Source organism: Tasmannia lanceolata, unplaced genomic scaffold (genome assembly GCF_043159265.1).
Source record: "Tasmannia lanceolata isolate RefF3 unplaced genomic scaffold, GAP_Taslan_0.1 ptg000002l, whole genome shotgun sequence".
NCBI classification, from domain to species: Eukaryota; Viridiplantae; Streptophyta; class Magnoliopsida; order Canellales; family Winteraceae; genus Tasmannia; species Tasmannia lanceolata.
Genome location: NW_027518679.1, coordinates 58427852 through 58448859, shown reverse-complemented (window position 1 = coordinate 58448859; position 21008 = coordinate 58427852). Strand labels below are relative to the sequence as shown.

At 40.0% G+C, this 21008-nt stretch overlaps 1 protein-coding gene across 3 annotated transcripts; it reads left to right on the top strand.

Moving 5' to 3' along the window:
• Window positions 1–250: 250 nt before the first annotated feature.
• On the top strand, window positions 251–20450 carry LOC143881504 (uncharacterized). Of its 3 annotated transcripts, XR_013251958.1 has the most exons (5): window positions 268–1313; window positions 3653–3848; window positions 10515–10646; window positions 20023–20216; window positions 20300–20450. XR_013251958.1 is itself a non-coding variant. In XM_077384602.1 (4 exons), exons 1-4 carry the CDS (start codon window positions 994–996, stop codon window positions 20143–20145), a joined length of 771 nt encoding a protein of 256 aa, XP_077240717.1. In that variant the 5' UTR covers window positions 268–993; the 3' UTR covers window positions 20146–20450. The 3 variants fall into 3 exon arrangements, 2 of the variants coding, with proteins under 2 accessions (XP_077240728.1, XP_077240717.1); XM_077384602.1 differs by having other exon boundaries at window positions 20023–20450; XM_077384613.1 differs by lacking the exon at window positions 10515–10646 and having other exon boundaries at window positions 251–1313; window positions 20023–20450.
• The last annotated feature ends 558 nt before the right edge of the window (window positions 20451–21008 follow it).

Below are 21008 nucleotides of genomic sequence, written 5' to 3'. Positions count from 1 at the left end.
AACAAAGGCAGGATACTCGGCAAAATATCATTGGTTCTCCCCAAGTTGCGCCCAGGACTTGCGTGTCCTTTGCATGATAGCTCACACGAAAAAACCGAGGGAAAGTCTTGTGCGGTAAAATACAGCAATGATAAATGCTGCCCCATTTATTCCACAGGACACCTTGTCTAGCGTAAAACAAGTATGCATAAATACACAAAAAGTGGTTGTCCCGGTTAAGAAAAGCGGCGAATATATCACTTCCCCTAAAATATATGCAAATTTGGGCCTTTCTTTAGAAACAGAGGTCCTCTGTCATTGAAATTACAAAAACCCCGAATTGAAAGGGGAATCTCTCCTATAAACTACCCACCTTATTCAATCTTGTCCACACTTTCGTCGATCAAAATCCATAATTTCAGGTATTTCGATCGTTTTTTCTCCACTTCTGTCCCTTTTCCCGTTTATTTGCATATTTATACCTGACATTTGTAGAGTGGAAAATCGTTTGTCTGCCATGGGGATTTTAGGGTGTCGGTATCAATTGGAGATGTTTATATATTAACTTGCCTGAGATTTTCTAGGGCATGAGACTTTCACCTGGAAATTTAGGGTTTCGAGTCTCTCGAAGATAGATTTTGAATAATTCCGTGCAATTGATAGGTTTTGAATACTTGCGCGCAATTTTGTCTGTTTTTCTTTGCGGAGAAATTTAAGCTTTGAAATTTGTTGTTAGGGTTTGGAGATTTTGGAATCAATTGGAGATCTTTTAGGGTTTCTAGGGTTTCGAGTGGCTCGAAGAAAGATTTTTTCTTTCCAGAGAAATTTAAGCTTTGAAATTCTTTGTTAGGGTTTGGAATTCTCTTTTGGGTTTTTCAGAGAGCATGCCTAATATGTGTGGTTGAAAGATTTTTCCCTGCCCAGGACACAAAATAGGTGAAAAATCATTTTTTTTTTTGTAAAGGGGTATTGGATTGGTGATTTTTTTAAGAAGGAAATTCATTTTTTTTTACAATGCCGCCATTTTTATCGGCTTCGAAGGCCATTGGGAAGTTGTTATCTCGCGCAGAACGGCCTTTAGATGTTAGAAGGTTGTTGACATGGTCAGGCAAGAGTGGAGGGAAACTTGGGCAATTTGTTCAGGTTCGATGTTTGAGTAGTATTGTGGGTACACAAACCCCATCTGTTCATTCGTTGATTGACGCTGATAAGGACCTCAACTTAATGTCCCGTAACTTGCGCACTGCGATCCAGACCAGATGGTTTCTTGGTTGTGGTGATGGGGAGGAGGGCAACGTTCTTTCCAAGACTTATGAAGAGAGGCGCGTGATTGGGTACGCTGACGGCTGACCTAGCTTTATTGGTTGCTCGTTTTTTTTTTCACTGTTTTAATTACATAGTTTTTATTATAAGTGCTGCTTTTTGTACTCTTTTTTGTTTTGAATAATTCTACTGGTTTTTAAGTTTCTTCTGCATGCTTTTCCCAATTACGGTTAGCTTGGAAGCTGTAAGCTGTTTGATGTTTTACTTAAAAATGTGCTGTTTTGTTATACTTTGGTGGTTTTAAGGTCAGAGAATGATCATAAATACATCTATATGCATTTTTAATGTCTAATACATTGCAAAAGAAACAAGAATGAAGGCATTACAAACAAAATGGGAGCACAACTGCTAACCCAAAAAATAAGAACCAAAATTACAACGGAGGTGTACCATGCCACACCCTAGCAGAATTACAAATTTCCCCAAAATTCGCTAACTTATCAGCAGGATCATTTCTTTCCCGGTGAATAGAACATGGGCAACCCACTCAGATGATCTAAGTTAGTGGTAAAATCACGCCTTTTCATGAACAGCCTCCTAAACTTTCACAGAAGATGGCTCAGATTTTTAAGTCAATGAATAACATTGCTTGTGTTGCCTTCGATCCAAATTTTTTGAACATTGAATTGCACCAAGAGCTTTAGCCGATTCCAAACAGCCATCAACTTTTGATGGCATGAACCTCACCACAAGGCCCTGCATAGCCAAAGATAAATTTTCCACTTGGTATGAGAAGATGCAGCCATAACCTGCTTTCTTGACTGTTACAGTAACAATGTTCACTTTACTACTCTTTTCAAAGTTAAAGCTTTGAGCCATCCCAAAGAATGGGTGGACCAAGAATCCAAGGGTCGTAATGGGGGAGAAGATCTAGAACTAACTGATATTCATTCAGACCTGATATCCGAAGGCGAATGGCAATAAATATTTAGTTTAAGAAGTGCGTTCTGAAACCTAAATAATAATAGCATCAATTATTTGACCATTTTGTTTGAGGTTCTAGTTTTCATTTAGACAATTGAAAGCTTGAAGCTTTGGCTGTATTATCTCCTCATGAACGGCAATAAGTCTTTGCTCTGCAATGCTACTGTGGGGATCAATACCAGCAAATTATAAAAGAAGAGCGAAAGGGCTGGATTCCAATGCCAAATATTTTATTTAGAATTGTCAACGTGGATTAGGGCCCGCATGTGAGGTTCCCTAGCCATGGAATCCACATGCATGGGAAGCGATTCACAAACCAAGTGGTGTGGCTCGAATAGTTTGGGTTTATACTTTAAAGGTTCTGATTTTTATTTACTTTCATTTTGGGGGATGAAGCGAAGTTTTGTAATTTTGCTTAATTCATTTATGGTCTAAAAATTCTCAGAATTTATGTTAATTAAGTGTTTTAGTTATTTACGTTCTTGAAAGTCCATGGGGGGCTTAGCTGTGAGGGATTTTAAGTCTCGTGGAAGTTGTAGACTGTGGGTGACTTTGTGGGACTTGCTTAGACTGTGGGTGACTTTGTGGAACTTGCTTAGACTGTGGGTGACTTTGGGAATGTATCAATATCTCACCAATGACTTGATGCTACACAGGCAACAATGTTAAGAATCTTCGGTTGCCAAGTCTCCAAATTCCTCTGAAGATTCTGGTCTGAATATGATCCTGTAAGTCTTGTATCTGTGAATTTTTGAGAAAGAAACAATGATTTTGTTGAGGGAATCATGGGGGTTCATTAAGTTTTGTATATATGTATTATAGAGGAAGGAACAACATTTTTATTGAGAGAAGCATATTCCGACACTCGCCTTTTGTCATGACAAAGTATAGTTCTGAAAATCTGTTTCCAGTGTTTAAAATGTTGATCACTGTATTATCAGTTGATTGTATCAGAGCTACCCATGCCTTCCACAAGATTTTGGTTAGATTTGGTAGATTTTTTATGTTTTCTTTTATTCTTCAATTTGTACTACGAGATTCTATTCCTATATTATGTGGTCGGTTTTCAAATTGGAATACTCGAAGTAACAAATGGTTTTGTACTCTGGATTTGACTTAAAACTTGAGCTATGGAAAGTTATCGAATGGCTACTTCTGTTCAAATTATTGGGTTGGATCGTGTTTTTGAATTTTTTGAGGCTGTTATTTGATACACCTTTGCAATATTTTGACCACTGCTTGTCTTTTGGATGTTAAACCATTATATGTTATCCTAGTTTCTTGAATTTTATGTGGGCAACAAGCTAACATGAACATTTGCAATATTTTGACCACTGCTTTTCTTTTGGATGTTAAATCATTATATGTTATCCTAGTTTCTTGAAACTTATGTGGGGAACAAGCTAACATGATTTGCAATCATCAGGTACTCCGCAGAGCAGTTATTTGCAGTGGTTGCAGCTGTTGACTTGTATGAAGATTTTGTACCATGGTGCCAGCGATCACAGATTGTTACGCGCAATGAAGATGGATCTTTTGATGCTGAGCTGGAGATTGGTTTTAAGTTCCTCGTTGAAAGTTACATCTCTCATGTAGAATTGAAGAAACCAAAGTCTATAAAGGTAAGCATTATACATTTATCCATGGGATATTGTCCATTAGTATGGGAGATTGATGAATTTAATAATTGTTACATATTCTAAGAAATATGAAAAAAGAATATCAAGATAATTTGATTTGACATGTGAGCCTCTTTGTTGTAATGAAATGTGAAACTGGTCTCAAATTAGTTTCATTTATTTTAGTTAGTTTTGCAAGTTGGTTAGTCAAATTCTCCGTTTCCTAATAAAACTCTTATTAGCCCAATGCATTGCCTCATGTCGGATCATGATATGGTGATCCTGAGTCGTTGATCAACACCTTGATAGACAATTCTCTTTTTTGGTTCTCCGTTTTGGTCAATGTGTTGATCAATGGCTTAGGATTGTGCAATCGCGGTAGAGCCCGAGGCAATGGGATAGACTATAGATCGACAGAGCCGATCTCCATAAAATGCTAGAGTGATTTACTAGAAAAAAAGGTAACCCGAAAAATTCTCTGTATGATTATTTTTAAAAGATTGTGTACACTGAAAACCGTAGAGAAGTGGAAAAGGGACCTGTGCATTTGGCAATGTGATAGGGATCAGATCGACCTCTAATAGCAAGAGCAAGAAAGAGCAGGAGAGTCAATTCCAGGAGAAAGGGAAGAGAAATCAATTTGATGCTTTCATTTGGAGTTTCAAAGATGAGATGGGGCCTACTTGGGATTTGGGGTTTCGAGTAGGGTTATAGTCATTTGGGTTTTATCATTATGTCGTTGAGTAGGGCTAGTAATAAGGGTGGGGCCCAACATAGTCTTCAGCTTGTTTAATGAGGGTTTTATTTTCGTGGAGTTTAAATGAGTTTTTTTATTTTTATTATCATCAGATTTAAGTGAGAACCTTCTAGATTTAGGGTTATAGTCTATGTTGCATGGATGCTTTGCCTCCCTATGCCGAATCTGTGTCGACACGTCTTCGCATAGACCTGGCAAAAAGTGACCTGGACCTGCGGGTCCACCCGGCCCGCTCGTAAATTACGGGTCCGGGTCACCAATCAGTGACCCGTTTGAAATTGACCTGTGGGTCCACCCGGCCCGTCAAAACTGGGCCGGGTGTACCCGTGGGTGCCCGTAGAGAAGTGCAAAAGGTTTTATTTTGGCACCTTTTTGGCCTTTTTTTTTCCGTAATTGTCATAATCTTTGCTTCTTCCATGTAGTTTTTTCTGTAATTGTCATATTTTAAAACAATCTTTCGGTTTTTTGTGTAATTTTTCTACTTTGCTTCGATTTTTCCGTAATTTCTCATTTAAAACTTAGTACCCATGATTATTATTTATTGCTAGCCACCTTTTCACAAATCATACTTCTGCCAATCTTTGCAGTTTGCACCACGTTGACAATAAGTCAACATAAATGGTTGGCGAAGGTGGCTAGCAAAACCCTATACAAACAAAAAAAATTCTTAAAAAATATGTCAAAAATGACCCGGCCTTTACGGGCCGGGTGCGGGTCCAAGCTTAGTGACCCGTAAAATCCCCCCCGGCCCGTTTGACTCGGCCCGGCCCGCCCGTTTGCCAGGTCTATCTCCGCATCCGAATCGGACATGGATTCACGTGGGACACACCCGGATTCTTGACGTAGCCGTGTCTCGCATGAATCCTGTTTTTTTTCGAGCGAATCCGATTCATCGTTGTCTCTTTTGAAATGCGAATCCTGTATATTTTCCCCTTAAACGTATTTTTTTTTTTGAAATGGTCCTTTAAAAGTATTTTCTTCTTAACTTTTTTTTATATGAAAGCACAACCCGTACTCTTTTAATAAAAACCCTAGTGCCTCGATCCTTGAACATCGACCCCTTTCCTCCTTGAACTCTCTTAATACAAAACTCGCCTCAACTCTCTACCCTCAAAATTTTCATGAATATATATGCATAGACACACACAATACATATATATATATATATATATATATATATATATATATAGACTTTAAATTTTAAATTTTTTATCTTATTGGGTAAATGATCAGAAAAAGTACATTTTAGTTGAAATTGTCAGAAAGGGGGGCTGATTTCTAAATTCTCAAACAAGGGAGGAGGGAGAAACTTAGCCAATTTCCGGACCACAATACCCTTACCTAGCTGTTGAAGTTAACCCATCCAATCATTCATTTTTCACGTTTTCCAAAATCACCTTTTCACCCTGTTTCGTGATTACTACCCAACGAAACCTTCTTGTTCAACCTCTTCTCTTCTCAAAGAGATGAAAAAGCTTCCATTAAACCACTTCTCACAAGGCACCTTTTCACCTTGTTTCATGATTACTACCCAACGAAACCTTCTCCTTCAACCTCTTCTCTTCTCTACCAGATGAAAAAGCTTCCATTAAATCACTTCTCACAGTTCCATAAAAACTTTCCATTCTTCCATTTTGCCTTCTTCAATCTCCTCTTCTCAAACAATTAAAAACCTTGTAACCTTGTAAATCCTCTCCTCAAAGCCGCCATAGTTTAAAAACCTCTTCTTCAATTTCTTCTCTTCTCAAAGCCAAACTTTGTATTTAAAAACCTGGGTTCTTGCAAGCTATCTATGATTCCATTTCCTATCAAATTTATGGTATTCCATCCCTCTTAACTTTGTTTTTTGAAAATAGAGGTTCACAATGATAAATAGTGGTTCTTATTGTTGACGCTTTAAAAAAAAAAAAAAAAAACAAGACTTCGCAGGTCGACTTCTAGGTCGACCTATATAGTGCAATTATAACCTGTTGATGTAAGACATGAAAAGGTCGACCTCTTAAGTGCAATTTACAACCTGATGATATAAGACGCAAATAGGTTGACTTCTAAGTCGACCTGTTGAGTGCAAATGGAACCTGATGGTAGAAGAAGGCAAAAGGCCGACTTGAAAGTCGACTTTTTAGTTCAATTTACAACCTGATGATATAAGACAAAAAAATGTCAACTTCTTACAAAAAAACACACCAATATCTGATGAACATGTCACGACAAACATGGAATTTGGCCACAACAATGAACCTACGAATAACAAAATTGATGAACATGTTTACATTTTTCCTGCTGAACATGTCAACTACATTTATACTGTGGAATTTACATAACTGTATGGTGAAGATAATCGGTCCTTAGCCATCAAGACAAACAAGTACAAATGGCTCATAATTACATCAGGGTAAGAGATAAATAAATTACATAACACATTCAAATTTTCCCATCGATAATAGAGTTTTCCGAAGTTGAGTCTACTCTATCCCATCTTCTGATTTTTCTAAGTTGACCCACCCATATACCCCCTCTAGAAACTCAGATAATAGAGTATTTCTCATCGGCGTAATATCTTCCTGTGAAATCTCTAGAACAGCATCACTGTGAGGCATTCCATTTCCTTTAAAACAAATAGCCCACAATCATTGCTGCAAAACAGAACGAGGTCATGAATTAAGTACTACTGAATAACAAAGACGAATTCTCGAATAACATCAAGTGCAGTGATGACTAACATCACCTGTTTCTTTGTATGGGCCGAATAAAGGGTTCGTCAAATTGAAATGCACTTATATCCACTTTCTTTACGGTTTCGAAAAAATGAATAAGGTATCGAACCTACGGATCATTCGTTAGTACGTTCTGATTTTCCATGTTCTACTGAATTAAGCTAAGTCGGTAGATGAAATCCAATCCAATGAATCCAATCGACTGGAAAGGTAGATGGAATCCAATCCAATGAATCCAATCCACCGGTAAGGTAGATGAAAATCCAATTCAATGAATCCAATCCAATGGAAAGGTAGATGGAATCCAATCTAATGAATCCAATCCACTGGTAAGGTAGATGGAATCTAATCCAATGAATTCAATCTAATGGAAAGGTAGATGGAATCCAATCCAATGAATCCAATCCAATGGAAAGGTAGATGGAATCCAATCCACCGGTAAGGTAGATGGAATCCAATCCAATGAATCCAATCCACTGGTTAGGTAGATGGAACCAACTATTGAATCACTATTACAACTATAGAGGCCATTGAAACACTATTGAACCAGTACTGAACCAATATTACAACTATAGAGGTCATTGAACCACTACTGAACCACTACTACAACTATAGAGGCCATTCAACAACTATTGAACCACTGTTACATTTATAGAGGCCATTGAACCACCATTGAACCACTATTGAACCACTATGGAGGCCATTGAAACACTATTGAACCACTATTACAACACTAGAGGCCATCGAACAACTATTGAACCACTACTGAACCAATATTACAACTATAGAGGCCATTGAACCACTATTGAACCACTATTACAACTATAGAGGCCATTCAACAACTATTGAACCACTATAGAGGCCATTGAACAACTACTGAACCAATATTACAACTATAGAAGCCATTGAACCACTACTGAACCACTATTGAAACACTATTGAAACACCATTACAACTATAGAGGGCATTCAACAATTATTGAACCACTATTGAGCCACTATTACATCTATAGAGGCCATTGAACAACCATTGAACCACTCCAGAGGCCACTGAACCACTATTGAGCCTCTATAGTGGTTTTGAACGACTATCTCAATGCTTGAGGGTATCTATAGTGGTTTTGAGCCCATAGAATCCATCAATAAATGTCTTCTTCAAGTACAAAAAACCTTCCACCCATGAAACCCTAATAGAAGAAACCCTACATACAAATAAAATGGAATTAGGATTTATGTTATTACCGTTGAAGATGGAGTTCACGTTCTCCGTCGAAGGGTGGATGAGAGAAGGACGTCGGTGTCGGTTGGGTGCACTTCGCCGCCAGTAGGGTTCGATTTCTCTGACAAAGGCGGTGGAAGAGAGAAGATGGAGAAGATGGAGAGAGAATACGGAGTGAGTGTGTGCAACCCCATCGGTTGGGTTTACTTCGCCACCGGTGGGGTTCGATTTCTCCGAACCTACGGGTGGAAGGGAGAGGACGAAGAGAATGGGGAGAGAAGACGGAGTGGGTGTTGCAGTAGGAAGGGAGAGAAGGTAAAACCAAAAGTAAAAAGTAAAAATTCAAAATGATGCAAGGGTATTGTGGTCCGAAAATTGGCTAAGTTTTCTCCCTCCTCCCTTCTTTAAGAATTTAGAAATCAGCCCCCCTTTCTGACAATTTCAGCTAAAAAGTACATTTTTCTTATCATTTTTCCTATTTTATTTAAAAATTACCGAATCCGAATCCTACTTTTGGGGGTTTGCCGAATCCGACTCCTCGAATCCGTGTCGGATCCCGACACGCGAATCTGAATCCATGCAACACTGGTTATAGTCACAAAGAAAGCCCACATGTTTGTGTGTGTGTGTTCTTGTACCTCCTACAACATTTGGCTATATACGACTACATGTTTAAGAACTCACTGAATCTACGCCTGACCGTAGTAGCCGCCTTTTTTTAATGGTAAAAAAAATTTATGGAGAGGAAAAAAGATACAACCACAACCGAGATGGTCACTACATCAAAACAAAAAGACAAAAAATGGATAAAAGATGAAATATAAATACCACAAAGCCTCAAGGGGGAAGGAAATCATAAACCTCCAACCAAGGCCTACTACTACTAACCCCCCAACAGGCAAGCTTGTCTGCCACTATTAGCCGCCCTTCTAATATGATGAAAGGATACATGGCAATTCCCCATACGATCCTGAATCTCGTCCATAAAGTCCGCTAACTTCCATGGATGGGGATGATTACCATTCAACCACCTTATCGCATTAAGGGAATCACCCTCCACCACCATAGCTGAAATGGTACTATCATCCACTAGCCTGATACCTTGAAGAACTGGCCTAAGCGATCTCTTCCCAAAGCACGATGTGATTAAACTCTTCTTTTATTTTCCCCATCTCCAAATCCTCTATGTTTGCTATGCCGAGGCCGCCGAGGCCTTCCATCCTTTTTATCTCCTAGATTCTTAAAAGCAACTGCTCTTTTCTTTCTGCCTGTTGTCTCTTACTCTCCTTATTCCAATCTTTTAGCTTTGCTTTCACATAACACAATTCCTGGCTTATAACCATGTCAGATGGCCCTTTGATGAGAGCATCCCCCCTGAGGTGCAAAGCCTCCCCCTCCCCCATCCTTTGTCTCTGCTAGAAGCATTGCCATCGTAGTTGACACTTGATTGCAGACGCACCAGTTCTCTGATCATTCTCTTGGCATTCTCCTGTCATCTTTGGGCAAGCCTTTTTTTTTGGCAGGACTTATTGGCTTGGTTAGGTTGGGGGACATGGCCAAGTTCCTGTTATCTTTACTGAGCTGAGCTGACATGACCCGTAAGTTGGCCACCACCGACCAAGCATGTCAGTTAGTTATTCAATGGAGTCTTGGCTCCGCTGGTCTCCTACCACATCCAGCATGCTGTATGACTAGGCAGAGTTGATCCAGTGTGTCGTGGCCGAGTCTCAGCTGTCATGGCCGAGTCTCAGCTGACATGTCTAAACTTCGGAAGGAACTTCAAATGTCTATTCATCATTTAAATTGTGAGAGATTCTGTGGGTGTCAGTTTGATTATTTAAAAGAAATAATGGGGCATTTTGTTTCTGTTCACCATATATTGTATAATTTTTTATTTTACTTAAGTATTCAATGATTGAGTTATTTTCTTAAATTTTGCGTTTGTTGTGCTTATTCTTAAACCTTTGTTACTTGCAGACAACTGTGTCGGAAAGTGGTCTTTTCGACCATCTAATAAATTTATGGGAATTTAATCCGGGACCCGTTCCAGGATCTTGTGATCTTTATTTCTTGGTGGATTTCAAGTTCAACTCTCCACTTTATCGGCAGGTATTGTGTACTTTGTCTAATTCGGTTTTCTCATATTTTCAGTAGGATTTCATGTTTTCTGTTCTGTAATGCTCTGTTTGGTTGGTTGAATTTGGCTGGGAGATTAGTAGAAGAAGAAGTCAAAGGGAAGAAGACAGGCATGGAAGATGGGGAGAAGAATAGTAGAAGATTGGTAAGTAGTGTTTGGTTGCACGGCAATCCACGAGAAGATTAGCGGAAGATGTAGGGGTGTCATTGTCAAAATAGAGAGTGGAAGAGAGAGAAAGAGAGAAGAGAATAAGACAAGAATCTTTTTCCCAAATTCCACCAAAATGGTGAAAGATGGGGAGAAGATTAGAGGAGGGAACATTGCCGCCACGTAGGAAAAAAAAGATGGTAATAATGATGTCTGGAGCATGTATGGTAGTCAAAGGGAGTGGGCAACCAAACATTCTTTGGGCAGATCTTCGGAAGATCATCGGCGTTTCAAACGTCAATGATCTCCCACATTTGAGCAACCAAACAGGGCATTAGAATCATAACTATATTTTGACGATGAATAGTTCCTTTCTATAAGTCCTGCAGTATGGGTTGGTGTTTTTTTTTTTTTTTTTTGAGACATCTTTTTGAGGGAAAAATCCATAAAAAGCAAAGGAGGGATATGATTGTGACTCTATGATAGGAAAAGAACACAACAAAACAACAAATAAGTACATGAGAAAAATTGAAAGGTCTTGTCCTGCCTATGATGCTGGGAAATTATTCCAACAAATATACTATTCAATACCAATTGATTGTCCTTTTTAATTTATCTGATTACTATCAGTATTACTTGAAGTTGAGAAGGAAGAAAAGGTTACCCATGTGCCTCTTTTGGTCCTTCGTCTCCTTTATATACTCAATATAAAGCAAATTGCATGTGCCATTGGCTATACAAAAAGTTGATGAGCATATAAGTAATCTAACTTAAATATTTTATATACATTCATACATGTGTGTATACGACATTTATAATATCAAACACACAACTTACATGCATCATACAAGTTTGCATGTAAGTGTAAATATAAATTTCTTTTCCCACTCCTCAAATTGATTGACTATGTTATAAAGCATCAAGAAATCTTCAATCTTGTTGAGATCTAGTTGTAGCCTTGGTGAAGATAACCTATTATCAATCCTTTGGAGTAAACTAATGAAGAAATTGGCAATCCACCTCAATATGCTTTTTGTTTTTTTGGAATTATAATGAGTTGTATTATAAAAGGGGTGAAAGCCAGGGACCGAGGTGGCCAAGTACAATAAAACCTCAATATGCTTTTTCCACAGATAAAAACTGGATTGATGACGACAAGAAATACAAAACCCTAAACCCTGAGATGGAGGAAAGGGTGTTGGCTCAGAAGGCATCAACTGAGACTCTAAAGAGCAAGTCCGTGGAAAAGTTCTCTAGGGATAAGTTGAGTAGATGGTCTGGGGATTGGCCGTGCCTTTACTGCAACTACCATTACTTCAGTTGACAGAACACATGCAGACGGTGTAAGCAGGATAAAGCAAAATCGATCTCTCCAACTGCTTCGATAGTTGAGAAAAGCCACCCGCAACTATATGTGGGAGGGGGACCTCAAATGGGGAACTAAGAAAAGATCAGGCAGCCGGCTTGGGGATTGGTTTTGCCCCCTGCAATTACCTCAACTTCAAATGGCGGGATAAATGCCGCTAGTGTCGTCAGGTTAGAAACTCTCCAAAATGGGTGACCCGTATTAGTCCCACACCCTCTCTGGAGGGAGGTTGACTGTGGTGAGATCGAGAGGTGGCCTGACACTGGTAAAACCTCATCACATGTGGAGGGAGGGGATTCAACCTTGTCCATTTCGGGTAAGGAAGTGGAAATACGAATGGATACCCTAAAAGCTTGTCTGATAGGTAAAAAGAGTAATCACATTGAAACTTTAGAGGATCTTTGGATCTGGGCGAAAAAGCATTGGGATATTCCATCTTTACATTGCCCCTGCATCTTGGCGAAGGATGAGTTCCTTTTTATGTTCGAATAAGAAAAGCAGGCCTTGCAGATCCTAACTAAGGGGTCTGAGGCATTGGGGAATCAATTGCTCTCTCTCTCTCTCTCTCTCTCTCTCTCACCTTGGAATAGGGATTTTTGTCAAGGTGTGGAAGATCTCTGGGTCAATTTCTATGGTATCCCATTACATGCTTGGGCCATATCAACAGTGGAGGCTATAGGGGGCCTTTTTGGTAAGGTTTTGGAGACAAAGATGGAAGGTAACCACCAGCATTGTATGAGCTTTGTTTCGGCCAAAATCTTAGCCCCCGGTGGAAGTTTTCAGGTACCTTTGTTAACATCAGGATCTTAGACCATGACTTTACCATTGGAATTGAAATTCAAGCGAAAATAGGGGAATGTTCAACCAATTTTGAGCCGTCCAACTCTAAGGGGCGGCCGCCTTCTGTGGTTGAACTTTCCCCGGGTCTCGCTGACATGGGTATTTCGACAGTAGCACCGTTCGAAGGTCTTCCGAAGGTGTAGGGTGGGCTTTCTGGCGAACTCCTGGGATCCACGCTGAATTCAAATTTCAAATTTGATCAGTCAAATTCCAATGGCGCGCTGCCCAAGAATGGACCTGAGAAACGTGCGATGGGATTTGGAAACAAGAGTTTTGTTCAAATTTGCCCGTTTTTTGACGGGTCTGGCTGTAAGTCAAAAGACCACCTTGCCCCTATAAGAAAAGCTGGTTGGTTGGATCATCCCACCACGAAGAGTAAAAAATCTGGTCATATTCCAAAAGTAAGGAACTTTCATGGATCCTTCAAATCTCGAGCTCTGATGTGAGCCATTTTGGATTAAAATCCAAGGCCAGGAAGGTGAGTTCAAAAGGAAAGTTTCTTAAAAGGAAATTGGAGAAACCCTTGGGATCTCCTTCAGTAGGGATAATGGAGAAATCTTGTATTCCAAAATCATTCAATACACTTTCCCATTCGCCCAGAGTCGGTCTTGCCTATGGATAAGCAACCATTAGCCTTCCCATAGTCGCTATCTCAGATTGAGACTTTGGGCGTGGGGGAATGGGGGTCCCATGTACGTTCACTAGGCTTGAGGCTAAAGAGGCTTAAAAGCGTACTGCAGAAGCTTCCCTTTCTTTATTATTTCTTGGGTGTTGGATGGTGGGCCATATTCCTTAATTATCTAACATTTTGGGTGCGAAAAGAAGCATTTTGTCAGGAGTAGGTTACCTTTTTTCGATGCGCCTCTGCGTGTTGAGTGCATTCCCCTTTATTTAAATCTATTATCTAGGACATGGAAGTTGTACAGGTATGGTATTGGGCTAGAGGGCATTATTAGTCCCGTGTTTGTAGGTAAGTATATATATGCGCTAGTGGATATTGGGGGACAGGTTCTGGACGATGGTCCTTATAAAAAGAGGTAAGGATAGTTCATTGGAATTCCATTGGAGTATTGGGCGATCCGTTCCCATTCTCAACCAAGCAGGAATGGATAATCAAAGTACTACGAGCGAGTCATCTTCATGCTCTGGAGGTCGGAACAGGAGGTTGTTTATGGAGATTTTGGTTTTAGAAAAAATCCTCAACAGGATGAGGACGTTGGTCTATGATGAAGAGAGGGCATCCATTAATGACCCAACCCATAAAGAGATGTCTGGAGATCTTCTCAGGAACCAATGAAAAATATTTAAGCTAGAGACCCAAGATTGTCCTGGACATTCTTTAGCCTTTGCGGTACAGATACGGTCAAAGATACCCATTCACCGCTGCATAAACTTCCTTTCTTCAAATTAATTTTGAACGAAGAAAGGGCTGCGAGGAAGCGACAGTGGGAAGCTAACAAGGCGGTGGGTATCTGGTTGGCGGAAGAAAGGATTGCTAGCAGAAAGAGTCCTGGCTTCTTGGAAATGGTTCCGGAGGACCTTCTCACTGACATGCCGGATTTCCAAATCCAGCACATTTTGGAGGAGTTGGAGAAGTATTCTTCCTAGGTCAGCATTTTAATGCTGAGATGCTGCTGAAATTTTGTGCAAGAAGGGTGGTTTCCATAGCGTGCGGGACATTGCTAGAGTTTTAGGTCTTCTGGGGATCTCTATACAAATGTCGGTATGGAATTAGGTTTGGAGTAGTAGGATATTTTGGGTTTCAGAGGTCATATCATAGGGTATCTTTTTTTTAGTTTCTTTGGGACTCCTGGTACCAGCCCTTGTACATTTGCTTGAAAGATTGGAATATAAATTGTCATTTTTCAAAAAAAAAAAAAAAAACTGGATTGATGAGATCAAAATGGCACTTTTATTGTCTCCATAAAGTGGAGTAGATGGAAACAGATACCAAAGTTAGAGAGAAGCGAGCTCAACCACACAATCTCACTGGAAGTCATAGACATAGATCTACTCTGCTTCCGCAAGTGACTTGGAGACAACATCCTGTTTCTTACACAAAGCATCCCTATAAAAAATTCACCATCAGGTAGTAGAACAACAAGTATTTGGGTACCTTGCCCAGTCAACATCAGCATAAGCAACGAAATCAAACATTGATGATGAAGGAAATAGAAGGCCTCGATCCAATGTCCCACATAAATAATTGATATTGTGATGCATGACTGTGGGATTAGATGTATAAGGAGGTGATACAATCTGACTCACCATTTGGATAGATTATGCCAATATCTGGATGTGTTAGCGTCAAATATATCAAACTGGCTACTAGGTGTTAAAGTATAAAAGATAAATAACGCCTTCCCCAACAGCTTAAGCTTATGGAGAAGTCGGTAAGTTAACATGGTATCAAAGCCAAAGGTCTCGAGTTCAAACCTCCCGGATAGCAAAAATCCACATGCGATGGTCGGCCCAAAGTGGGACCACATGTGCCACGTGTTTGCCAAGTGGGCCACGCGTGCCGGGGAGTGTTAAAGTATAAAAGATAAATACCGCCTCTCTTCAACACCTTAAGCTTTTGGAGAAGTTGGTAAGTTAACATGGTATCAAAGCCAAAGGTCTCGAGTTCAAACCTCCCGGATAGCAAAAATCCACATTTAGTGAGGCCGTTCTTCGCTTTGGTCTTAGACAGTGTGCAGTAGACCATCCAGTATTCAGTCATAAATCCTCTGCAGGGTGCATTCTTCTGATTGTGTATGCTGATGACATAATTATTACAGGAAACAACTCAAGAGGAATTCAAAGGTTGAAGAGTTTCTTACAGACAGAGTTTGCTACAAAGGATTTGGGTCGACTTAGATACTTTCTAGGAATAGAGGTGGCCTATTCTCGTAAGTTAACACTAGGCAATGACAGGTGAAAGGGCCCTAGATTGGAGTATCATCTGTTTGACAGTACTTCCAACTGAGCTCAAGACGGGTGTCAATTTGTTAACTATCTTCATATATGTGAGATGTTCTCGAGAGGCCAATTCCTTGCCATATTTAGTCTAATTGACTAATGCCTCAATCAGAGCGGAATACCTCAAAACAAATGAATTATGTCAACAAGCCTAAATCCTTCATTTTGAATGTGAACTGATGAAAAGACTTCAGCTGATCGATGAACTTATCCCTTGAAGTGATGATATTTTGGACATACATGAGTAGAGACCTGCTTTGTTACATTTGGTAAAGAGAGAATAATTTGAGGTACTTTGCTGAAAACCGCTGCCCATTATAATTGTTCTGAACTTGTAAAACCAAACTCAAGAGAAGGGTGGTCTCACATCGATAGTGACCTGCATACGAATATAGGCCTCAACCTTTTGAAGCTCTGATGCATCGGTCTAACTTTGGGCGTAAACACACGATAAACTGCATTACGCTACCTCTCTTGGAGTTGCATAAACTCCTTGTACGTGCCAACTGTCATCTTTTGTAGGGACATGTCCTATGCTGTCCATACTACCATGAATCCAGAGAAATAGATCTGAATGTTCTTGCTACTTTAGGAATTGACAAAGCTCATACTCAATCAACATGGAACAACCTGTCTTGATTATCCTTATAGTAAATCGTCTATAGGTAATCCTATCTAGAAAGAGAAGTTTTGAGATTGGGAGTCAGCGATGTGAGGATAGAGATTAAACTTTGGCTGTGGTAGACCCTAATGCATAGCCTCTTTCCTGGGCTTCCTGTTCCAACTCTAGTAGGTTGCCTAGGCTTGGCAAGCTTGAGGCTTTAAAAGTGCTAGTAGAAAATCACACGCTGGAAATGAGCAAAGTGATGGGTTTCTCTTTTGCTGGTTTGGAGAAGGAAGCAAGGACTTTCTTTGTTTAAGTCAAAATGCAGGTTTTAAGGACTCGTCTCCTGCAAAAAGGTCTAGGGGTGTTTTAACCTCTTGGAGGGACAGATAGATGGCGAGATTAGAATTCAACGTGAATTGCCGTAGTAGCCGCCTTTTTTGTAATGGTAAAAAAATTAATGGAGAGGAAAAAAGATTACAACCACAACTCAGATGGTCACTACATCAAAACGAAAAGATTTTCAAAAAAAGAAGAAGAAAAGAATTCAACGTGAATTGTGGCGTTGGCTTAGGAGGTAGAGTGCCAGGCGACCAATCCAGAAGCTGCAGGAATTCTAGTATGGGGAACTTTTCTACATATGGTTATCCATGAAGATCTTCATATGGAACGTGTGTGGATTGGGCTCATTGACCAAAAAGGCCCATGTGAATGAGGTATTAATGAAAACAAGACCTCTCATCTTTTTTCATATTGCCAGCCCTTCCATCTTGTCCCATCAAGACACTAAGAGCCCTTCCATCTTTTCTTTATTGGCCAGCCCTTCTGTCTTGTCCCTTCAAGAGGCTAAGATCGAAGGATTTACGATCTTGGATCTTAGAGGCGTCGGCTGCTCGCAAAATATTTGCTTTCTACTCACGCTTCTAGGGGCGCGACGGGGAACTCTCATAGCTTGGAGTGGGGAAAGTTAGCTTTACAGGAAGAAGTCATCGGCTCCTCAGTTTTGGTCAAATTGAGAAGAATTCAAGATATATCGTCTTGGGCCTTTTCTACTGTCTGCATTGCTACAGACGGATCCTTCTGTGAGCAATTTTGGATTGAATTTGACGCAGTCAGGGTTAGTCGCCTATCCCTTGGTGATTTGGGTGGGTGCGTGGGTGTTGGGGTTTTCTTAGTCAATCTTTCTCTAACCGGCTCTCACTTCACTTGGGAAAGAAATAATGGAAAAATTCGAATCGATCTATTCATTTTATTGCCCCTTCTAGAATGCACAGCTTTCCCAGGGGCTATTCAGATCACGCTCCCCAAATCAGTCTCGGATCACATACCCCTCCTCGACTCTAATTTATTTTTGAATGGCCCCTGCATTTTCACTTTGAATTGCGTGGCTTGAGTAGCCTTTGCCGTTGACATTCTCAGGTCTTGGTGTGTTAAGCAGGGGGTACAGCCTCGACTGTAAAACTGGGCCAAAACTTAGATTTGTGAAGTCAAAACTTAAAATTTGGGCCAAGGAGGTGCTTGATGAAGTGGATCAGAGGAAAGCCTTAATATTGGACAGCTTTGATACGATAGAGGGCATTAATGGAGGCAACATACCTTGGAGGAGTCCACTGGAAGGATACAATTGTATCATTATTCAGGAAGAGGTGAAGCGAAAACAGAGATCTATATCTAAACGATTGAAAGAGGGTGATAAGAATACAATATAGGTTTATAGCATTGTTAGTGTTGGAAGACATAGTAATAGAATTCATTCCCTAATCATGAATGGGATAAGAGTTGAGGATCAAGGTATCATTTCATCATAGACTGTCAAAATGCGAAGGAGCAGATCCTTCCTAACTTGGAAAATGCGCATTTTGATAAATTGAACGAGGGGGCTAAGGTGGATCTCGGAAGACCTTTCTTAAAGGAGGTCAAAATGCTATCTTTTCCTTAAAAAGAGATAAAGTACCTGGACGTGATGACTTTTGCATTGCCGTCTGCTAGGGAGGCTGAGAATGGGTCAAAAAGGATGTCTTGTTTTTTTTTTTTTAATTGTTGGGTCAAGAAGGATATCATGGATTTATCTGACGAATTCTATGGTGGTGGAATCTAGACAGGTGCACGGCGCTACATTCATTGCCCTTGTACCAAAAAGAGATGGTGTGTCCCATCAGTATTATTGGGAGTGTTTATAAGATCCTGGCCAAACTGCCAAAGTGTTGGATGACTGGCATCGTGGTGCCCTGGGCGGCATTATCTCTAAAACCCAGAGTGCCTTTATTCAAGGTACAAAAATTCTCGATGAAACTCTGCTTGCTAATGAAGGCATTGAATTTTATCATGGATCAGGCAAACAAAGGGTTCTTTGCAAGGTGGACATCGGAAAGGCCTATGACCGTGGACTGGAATTTCCTTGACTACTTAATAAGAAGAAAAGAATAGTTTTTCAACCTCAAGTATAAGGAGTGGATGTCAAAATGTTTATCGATGACGTGGGGTTTGATCCTAGTCAATGGATAGCCTAAAGGTTTCTTCAAGACATCATTGGGTCTTTGTCACTGAGATCCCGCATCTCCTTTACTGTTCCCTTATCTTGGTGGAGGCTTTTTGCAGAATGATGGTAACCGAAACCTGAAACCTCGGTTACATGGGGTGTGGCATTTGATTGTGACGGTGGCAACTCAATTGGAAGATGAAGTTCATTGGCGGTGGCAACTCAATTGGAAGATGAAGTTCATTGGTTACTCACTGGAAGTCAAGCTGCACTCTAATATCATTGAGCACATACCAAAACCTGATGGTGGGTTTCTAACATATTTGTAGATATGGACTTGTTGGCTTTATGAGGGGGACAAGGGTTTGTGCATGTTGGTTCCTCATTAAGTAGTGATCATTAGGGGAGGCTATCGGCCAATAGTGATCGAGCACCTTCTGTTACTATCTGTTACATTCTTTAGAACTATACTATGGATTCTCATCTTCTAAGGGGACATAGTGTTGTTAAAATCTTATAATTAACATTTCAAAGGTATGATTCAATTCAAATCCCATGGAAAATGGTTCTTGATTCAAGTCAAATCCTCTTGAAGATGACCCTACATGAACCAAGTAATTAGCCCCATAAGGTTTTGCATAGGATCATGGTTTTGACTTTTGACTTTAGTTGTCTTAGAAATGGATATAAGACCAACTTCTTTCTAATATCTGAATATTTTTTATGCTCTTCATATCTTATTGTTAAGTAATGCCATTGAATTCTATAAATGGCTAAAATATGATGTTGGGGGTTAGTGCCTCATTCTATAAATGGCTAAAATTTGAAACATCATAGAGTTTGCAGTCGGATTTTATAATTCATTTCTATCTGGCCAACACAAGAATTTACTGTTGATTCTGACTTTTGAACATAGTGACTATGCAACTGACACTGATGATTTTCTGACAGGTGGCATCCTTGTTCTTCAAGGAGGTGGTTTCTCGACTTGTCGGTTCGTTCAGCGATCGCTGCCGTATGATTTATGGACCGGGAGTCCAAGTCCTTGAAAACTCTTACGGACAGAGGATATAGATCATGTAAATTGACTTCACAAACTTACAGAGGTTTGTGCTGCAGCATTCCGCAGCCATTGTTTTCTTTTGGTAAGCTTCATTCTGTCATTTAAAATAGAGTTATATGACTTTTTCCTATATAATATGAAGAAATCTATCACATTCTGTGACAGCCCAACTGATGCTCTTGGCTCTCCTCACCATTTTTGTTGTGTCCTGAGAGAAGGGATTCTTGCTAAACCTATTCAACTTCTGTAATTCTGAAATTTTGGATTCTTTATTTTATATATCAAAGTACATTGAACTGACATAACATTTACTGTATTGGAGGTCTCTCTATAGCATATTCTACAAGTTTTTAATGTCATAACTAGGTAACTTGAGCAGCTTCTTTTCTGGCAAAGGGGGATGGAAAATGATCTTTGGCTATTGTTCGCCGATCTAGACTGTTAATCTGGCAGACCTGTCTGTGTATAGGACATGATTGGTTTGGATCACCAAATGTTGGGCCCTCCCTGATGACCAGAACGAAAACATAGATCTATGATTGATGAACAGATCCAGCTTGTTTTGCCAGAAGGAATGCTTCGGTGGGGCGCGACCTTATTGTGTAATACAATGAGGCAGCCCACGCAGCACAGTGGGTCCCACCTTTGAATGATATGAACCCTCCACTTGAAAGCTCTTTATTTCTTCCCAAATTCAAATTATCAAATAATATCTTAGCTCCCCCATTAAAACTCTGTGAGCATAGACCCTAATTGCTACTTAATCTCATAGTTATGGCCAATCCCATAAACTACTTATCCAATAATTTCATCCCAGAGGAGAGAGAATATGTGGATGCCCTTCATCACTATTCAAAATTCCTGAAAAGGAGAA

Bases quoted from the DNA above. Each gene is read 5' to 3' on its own strand.
- LOC143881504 (XM_077384602.1), top strand. From the start codon at position 994: ATGCCGCCATTTTTATCGGCTTCGAAGGCCATTGGGAAGTTGTTATCT. The intron at 3,849-10,514 runs GTAAGCATTATA...TGTTACTTGCAG, and splicing joins AGAAACCAAAGTCTATAAAG to ACAACTGTGTCGGAAAGTGG. The intron at 10,647-20,022 runs GTATTGTGTACT...ATTTTCTGACAG, and splicing joins ACTCTCCACTTTATCGGCAG to GTGGCATCCTTGTTCTTCAA.